Source organism: Solea solea, chromosome 17, assembly GCF_958295425.1.
Source record: "Solea solea chromosome 17, fSolSol10.1, whole genome shotgun sequence".
In the NCBI taxonomy this organism is placed as follows: domain Eukaryota; kingdom Metazoa; phylum Chordata; class Actinopteri; order Pleuronectiformes; family Soleidae; genus Solea; species Solea solea.
Window position 1 is genome coordinate 10,180,892 of NC_081150.1, and position 7,826 is coordinate 10,188,717.

The following is a 7,826-nucleotide window of genomic DNA, read 5'->3' on the forward strand; positions in this document are numbered from 1 at the left end:
GTCTGTCAGTTTATGAACTTGTTTTTGAGTAAGTCGATGCCTTGGCGGGGGTGTGCGCTTGTCCTCCACTCACACACCGGCACCAATCTTAATCCCACCCCATAGCTCACATCCACTCAGAGACATTCCACGACCTTTTTCACCCTCCTCTATTGACTGCAAACAAAACTGACAGTCAGACCCGGGGTGTCCTCATGTTCACATTCACACTTTTACCAAGGCCACTAGAAAACGTTACAGCACTCCCTTCAAGGCCACTCATACCTGCAGTTCAACCACAAGGACTTGATTATCTAGTCATTAAAAGTGTTCCTCCTTTTTTAATAGTGTCAAAACACATGAGCACATTTGTTTTAAAGTGTCCAGCTTGTTGATGTTCTGCTTGAGGACATGATGTAGCACCTGTTGCAACAACACCCAAATGGTCAAACCCACAAAATCTCACACAAATACTCCAGAGTTTCTTCATAAAAAAAAAACGAAAGTCCTTTGTGGAAATGCAGACGTAATAATGGACAAGGTGTCCCATAAAATGAAGCTGCGACAAAAGCAAATAGTTAAAGGTCTGACTGTTTCTGTGCAAATGTCATACAACTGATAAAATAAATATGACTCAGCTGTTTTTTCCCCCTGGTCTTTAAGTCGAAGAGTTAGGGAAACTAAACCTCCCTATGAACTCAAAATGTTGTGAATGTTAGGCTGGATGTTTATGAGTCTTCTTGTATATATAGCTGGTTCTTTTATTTATATATTTTTATTCTTACAAAAATCTGTCTTCTGTTTGTCTCTTGTACATGTCTACAACTGCTCTACATGCCTTAAATTCCTCCTTAGTTTCTTTGAATTAGAATTTTTTTTAAAAACCTTATTCGCTGCCAAATTGAATCCATGTCTGGAGGCTTTAAATGTTAACATTAATTAAAGGAATACATATCCATGCCGTACGGATTTACCTTTTATATAGTGGTATATAGAGCTCAAGCTATCAATGAATACTAAAACTGCTCAACTTTTCACTTTTTTTAACTACTTATGATTAATATAAGATAAAAATACAAATTTCAGGTTATTAAATGTAGATAGACATTTGCAGCATAGATAGATAGATAAGATAGATAGATAGCATTATAAACACCAGGAAATATAAAACTAGAAACACATATCTTAATAATTTTAAGGCAACGCTACATAATAACCATGATTTTTAAAACATGAGCTTTGTTTGAACAGTATAATCCGTGCATAGGATTGTACTTGACAATAATGTGTCGGCCTATGTGTCAGAGACCGTCAGAGCCAAGTTTTGGGGAAGTCACGTAGCTGAGGGGACGCAAAAAAAAAAAACACACACACTGGCTGGGCAGAGTCTCTGTGTGGGCGTGGCCTGTGAGAGAGGACCGCACCTTCAAATCTCCACCAATCAGAGAGACGCCGGCTGCCGCCGGGAACACGCGGCGCTCGTATATAAACGCAGCTGATGCAATAGTTGGTGAGGATAACACTCCCAGACAGCAGGCCAGAGTGGCAGCAGCAGCTAACCGTACATCACAGGAGGAAACACAAGCCACATCTTCTCTTCACGTCTCTCTCTCTCTGGGTTTATTTGTGCTGCTTCTTCGTCTACACCGGTGAGTAACAGAAACTCACACACTTACGATACAGTTCTGAAACAAGGCTATATGCTGCCTATTTTCTTGCGTGTATATTTTGTGTTATTAGTGTAATATCATAATTATTATTCAAGACATTTGAGACGAGTCACGTCTATGGGGTTGTATGTAGTTTGAACCGACGGTTGGGGGACATTTTGTATTATGTTTTTTTCCTATAACCTTTTTTTTTTTCCTAAATAATTCCTTAATATTTTAAGTCATTTCAATTGTGACCCTCTTTAGTAGCATGTTAGCTCAAATATTAGACATTAGAAAACTGTTATTAGGCTAGGTTAGCACTCCTAAACAAGTCAAAGAGATATATATATATATATATATATATATATATATATATATATATATATATATATATATATATATATATATATATATATATATATATATATATATATATATATATATAAGTAGTTTCTGTCTGCTGCTCTTTCTCAGTCATTCAAAATTTTGTAAGCCTTTTACGCGCCCCAACGACCACGTGGGACACCCCCTCACCCCACACACACACAATAAAAAGCCCCCACCTCCTCACTTTATCTGCATTGGCTTACGTAGTGTTTACTGTACGTAAATCTGCGTTGGCGCAACAGTGAACGGCGCACAAGGAGGAACAGGTACGCAAAACGGTACAGTTTTATCTCACAATTGAGACGAATAATACAACGTATATATGTTTGATTTAAACAATAATTACCCCGTGGGGGAGAATTGTAATTCACCAATCCCGTCACTACGGTTAAGCAGCCATGATATTGGCAGTGATCGCCTGTTTTATGCGTCGCTGAACGCCCTCTCCTCCTGATTGGCTCTCAGTGAAGGCAGGGCCGTATAAATGCATTCACGTTGCACCCATCCTCCCTTTTTTGGAAGCTCTCAGCCACTACGGTAAGTTCACGTCTGTATCAATGCGAAGCGCAGACTTTTTTTAGGCGGCTTTGTGAATGAATTGATAAACTCACACGTGCTGACTTTTACTTGAATGAACATTTTAATGTATTGTCTATTTTGGGGAGAAATACTGTTTTGGTTTTTTTTGTTTGTTTTCTTAAAACGCTGCACTCTTGCAAGGTTTGTTGTTTTCTGTGTTAATTATTTGTGTAGGGTAAATCATAAATGTGAACTATGTTGTGTGTGTGTGTGTGTGGAAACGCAGAGGTGCTGCTATGCGCTGGACTAGTCCTGCTTGTGCTGCTGTGTGTGTGTGCGTGTGTGTGTGAGACTGAAAACAAAGAGCCACTACGTGTTCCACTGCACGCCGAAACATTTTCCAGACTTTTTTAATTTCCCCCTCCATTTCCTTTGATCTCTCGCACATGTCATCATTTTAGCGCACATGCATTCAGTGGTTTGTTCCCTCAGCGTCAGTTTTACTGTGTGTCTCTTTGTGCTTGAGGTATGGAGAGAAGCCCAGTTTTCTTCACTCAGAAATTCATGCCATAGTCAATAAACTTAGCTGAAAATGGGCCCCAGACACATAGGTGGCTTTCATTAAGTCATCTATTTTTTTTTTTATGAAAGGGGGACAAAATTGTCATTGAGTGCATTTTTCTGTAAATGAGTCCGTGCTGGATTTGGCCTCAAAGACTTGAACACAGTCTTCTTTGCTCTGCAGGTATCAGCATGACTGCCATCAGAAATCTCAGCAGAGTAGCCAGGCAGGTGCTGCTCAGCAGCCCTGCTGGGTGTGGCTGCCAGCCTCTTACTGTGGCTGTTCGCAGCATCAGCTTCTCCCCAAGGCAGGTGACCTCCGATGCCAGCTTCCACTCCGTGTCCTTCGCGGAGACGGACCATCCCAAGGTGCTCATCACAGGTAGGCAGCGCCAGGTTTTCCCAGTTTACTTAAAACTATGTTTCAGTTTGAGATAACTTGCTTAAAAAACACATTCATTGAAACGAAGATTGTGAAGTCATTAGTCAGTGCAAAAACATACTCCCACAGGAGTTCAGAACCAGCAGGATTCTTGGCAGGGTTTGTCAATGAAGGCAGAATGTTAAGAAACCAGTGTAGGCGTCAAGAGTGCTGTGACCTTTTTCCTTATGGCTCAGTCTTTACCGTTTTTCCCAATCACCATGGAAACTAGTGCTGATTTAATGTGTGTGTGTGTGTGTTTTTTTTGTCTCCATTCAATGCAGGTGGACTCGGGCAGCTTGGAGTGGGGCTCGCCAAATTGCTGAGGTAAAATTTGTGCTTGGTTCATAAATTCCCTCTAGATTGTGATTGGTCAGTTGTTACTTCTGGAACACGAGACAGGTTGTGACGCTTTTTCAAAGTGGTGTTATAATTTCCTGCTTTACAGGAAGAGGTTCGGAAAGAACAATGTCATCCTGTCTGACATCAGGAAACCTCCCAGCAACGTTTTCCACAGTGGTGAGTAAGAAAATAATCAGAATTTAAAGTATCGTACAGAGTTGTGTATTCCCAGGAGACAAATGTCTCAATCAAATAAGCAAGTGAAAATGTTATCTCTTTTTAAGGTTGTTTGGCAGTACAGATTGCAGTACTGCTGCCTAGTTGTTTGCTTTTTTGTGTGAGAAGTTAAAAAGCCCTCTTGAACATATTGATTTTTTTCATTATCTGTGTACGAGGGGACGTCACACTTTCCCCGAAAAAGGTTGTTCAATTTTCCTGAGTCAATATGTGACGCATGGTGGAGGCCTTGTTCTGCCAGAGTCTGGTAATGACATTTCTCAAGGGCATAAAAGGATGTAGCAGATAACAGACTTCGGCTGTAAACAACACCGAACTCCAAGGCTGTCGTGCACAATACTACCTTTAGGAATGGAGAAACAGCCGTTAATATATCGTGTTTTCATTTTACTGTGATGGAAATGGCAATAACTGTATTTATTCTTAATAAGCATACGTGTACAAGATGAAATTAAATGTGTAACTTCTGTCACCCTTAGGTCCCTTCATCTACTCAGACATTCTGGACTACAAGAACCTGAGAGAAATTGTTGTGAACAATCGCATCACGTGGCTGTTCCACTACAGCGCTCTCCTTAGTGCTGTCGGGGAAGCTAACGTGGCCCTGGCTCGTTCTGTCAACATCACCGGTGAGAACTGTAACATGTATTGTCTCAAAAGTAATCGCAAAAAACTGGATAGTCCTAATCTGAAACCTCTTCACCCCCCCCCCCCCCCCCCCCCCCGTTTTTAGGGCTTCACAACATCTTGGACATTGCAGCGGAGCATGGTCTGCGTCTTTTTGTCCCCAGCACCATCGGTGCCTTCGGTCCCACTTCACCGCGTAACCCCACGCCGGATCTCTGTGTGCAGAGACCTCGTACGATCTATGGCGTCTCCAAGGTCCACGCTGAGCTGATGGGAGAGGTGAGGCCTTGGATCAGTAGTAATAGTATTGATATTTGGTCCGACACGTGCAGACACAGAAACACACAGACATTTTGTTAATGGTTAATTCTCTTCTGCAACAGTACTACCACCACCGCTACAGCCTGGACTTCCGTTGCCTCCGTTATCCAGGAATCATCTCTGCTGACTCCCAGCCCGGAGGTGGCACAACAGGTGAGCGAGATTATATTCACTCTTATGCAGGGTTTCAGTTTTAATGAATGTCTATTCCTGTACTGCTCCGGTCACACCACGAGTCTGTTATGCAACTGGTTTTACCAGATGGTTGTCATGACTTGCTGGCTTATTTCTTTTGGCCCGCAGCTAATAATGTACACATTCTTTCTCTTGTCTGAGCTTCTCTGATATTTCACTTCACGCTGCTGCGCATTACAGCTTTAATTCCAGAACTAAAGCAATAGTGTCTGTCCCCGTCTCTGACCAGATTATGCCGTCCAGATTTTCCATGACGCAATCAAAACCGGCAAGTTCGAGTGTAACTTGAAACCCGACACAAGGCTGCCCATGATGTACATTGACGACTGCCTCCGAGCCACGCTGGAGGTAATGGAGGCTCCAGCTGAGACGCTGAGCATGAGGACCTACAACATCAACGCCATGAGCTTCACCCCCGAGGAACTGGCCCAGGAGCTCCACAAGCAGGTGCCCGAGCTGGAGGTCACGTATGACGTAGACACCGTCAGACAGGCGATCGGTGAGTTTTGAACTTTATTGATGGCAAACACAGGATGTGTTCATACCACGGTGCCTTAATTTCCTTATTGTCTTGATCCATCAGCTGTAGAATGTTGTGTTTTAGAATCACATGGAAGGTCATAAAGGCCAGCATGCTTTGGTAATCGTTCTTTACTAAGTTGCCCAACAAGAATATATTGGTCAATCCAGGCCACATAGGGATGAGTGTTGTAGTCTTTCATTGTACTCCTTATTTGAAAGAGGAAATTTGAGTTTGTGAAATGTAATTTAAGGTTAAACAAAGTACAAGTTCAATGCTGAAAAGACAAAGCCACACTTAGTATTTAGTATGCATCTCCTTTTTGTTGGTGTCTTTGTAGCTGACAGTTGGCCGATGAACTTCGACGACTCCAATGCACGGAGAGACTGGGGCTGGAAACACGACTACGACATGCCAGAGCTCGTCCAGACAATGCTCAACTACCTGGGTACAGACACATGTGTGGCTCATGCTAACTGAGCGCAACAGCATTCTGTGTATTGTTTGAACTTTCTGAGTATAGACTGACCAAAGAGAAAAGAGGAACAGGGCTTGTACATACACTCTTTTCTCTCTGTAAAACCAGAGGGGCTCTGCTTGCCTGACACAAGGTTCTCGTGTGTCCAGAATGTAGAAGTGGGTGCAAGCCAGACAATCCCCCTCCCTGCTTTGCTCTCTTCTTCCCCCCCCCCCCTTTTTTTTTTTTTTACAGCTTGGACATTTGGGTAAACGGCATTCTGTCAGTTGAGGTATCCGATAACGGTGTGCCCCTGTGCAAGTGTGTATGGCTAAAAGATGACTTGCATGTTTTATGAATTGCTCAATGTTTACAAGGCTGTGGGGGAGGAAAAACAAAATGAAATCATGTAAAATTCATTTATTTTCTACCGCTTATGTTTTGAGGATCTCACGGGGAGCTAAAGCCTGTGCCGGCTGACACAGTGTGAAAGGCAGGGTACATCCAGGACATGTCAGCGGTTCATCACAGGGCCGACACACAGTGACAAACAACCATTTACACTCACAACTATGTACAAGAGGAAGCCTGGAGAGAAAAGCCGCGCACACTCGGCGAGAACATGTAAAAATCAACACTGACAAAGACGGTGAAGTCATGAGTCAAACGAGGATTTGTCCGATTGACCTTCTTCCTGTGAGGCAATGGTGCTAACCGCCACACTGCCTGTACTGTACTGTGGTGTGTAGAATGGCAAATGATTTAATTTTGTATTTCTAGCAGGTCAGGTTTGTTTGCATAAATATCCATTTGCCCATCCAACATTTATATACGGGGGTCTAAAACTCTGGATGGAGGGGGTTTCAGATGCACAAGTTGTGTCCTTTGCACTTTAGATGATCTGTTTTAAAAAAAAAAAAAAAACAACAAACAAACTGATGACTAAAAGCCTATGGGGTAAAATCTGATATTCTGATACAGTGCATCTGTAGTCTGAGCTGTGGGAGTGATATTTCTTCTGTTTATTCCACATGTTATTTATTGTCCGGTGTTAAATGCATGGGCGCTTTTTTTTTTTTTTTTTTTTTTTTTTTCCTTAAGTTTAGTATTTCTCAATACTGCTTTTTTCTAATTGTTTCTGTCCACTTTTATAAATATATATATATATTTTTCTTTTTTCCCTGAAACTCTGGGATATATTTTGACATAAAAGGGAAATGTGACACTGTCTGCCACATTTGTGGTTTCTGTATTTCAACTTCCTGTAAAAATGTTTAAAATGGTTTCTTGGAAAAAGTCTTCAGCAACTTCTGGCGTCTTTTGAGTCGCAAATGGCTTTGAAAATTAAACATTTTCTACATTTTGTTTGCATATCTGTCTTTCTTCCCACATTTGCAGTGTAATGAGACCTGAATGACCCGCTGCTTTATTACTATCTCGATGCGGGGATAATGAGCTTTGTTAAGTGGATCTGTCTTTACAAACGCCATTAAGTATCAGATCCACTGGCACCCACAGCAGTTTAGTGGAAAAACAATATTTTTTTTTCAATGCAATGAACTGCAAAATCTCTAAAAAAGAAAAACTTGAAGGTGATCTGACCTAGTT

The 7,826-nt window shown here is 41.8% G+C and overlaps 1 protein-coding gene across 2 annotated transcripts; it reads left to right on the forward strand.

Annotated features, from left to right (window-relative positions):
- The first annotated feature begins 1,479 nt into the window (after positions 1-1,479).
- Positions 1,480-7,581, forward strand: tdh (L-threonine dehydrogenase). 2 transcript variants are annotated; one of them, XM_058614321.1, is made up of 9 exons: positions 1,480-1,628; positions 3,283-3,480; positions 3,804-3,846; positions 3,968-4,038; positions 4,578-4,727; positions 4,832-5,004; positions 5,109-5,199; positions 5,471-5,740; positions 6,102-7,581. In XM_058614321.1, exons 2-9 carry the CDS (start codon positions 3,291-3,293, stop codon positions 6,239-6,241), a joined length of 1,128 nt encoding a protein of 375 aa, XP_058470304.1. In that variant the 5' UTR covers positions 1,480-1,628; positions 3,283-3,290; the 3' UTR covers positions 6,242-7,581. The 2 variants fall into 2 exon arrangements, with proteins under 2 accessions (XP_058470304.1, XP_058470305.1); XM_058614322.1 differs by lacking the exon at positions 1,480-1,628 and adding an exon at positions 2,481-2,555.
- Positions 7,582-7,826: the final 245 nt, after the last annotated feature.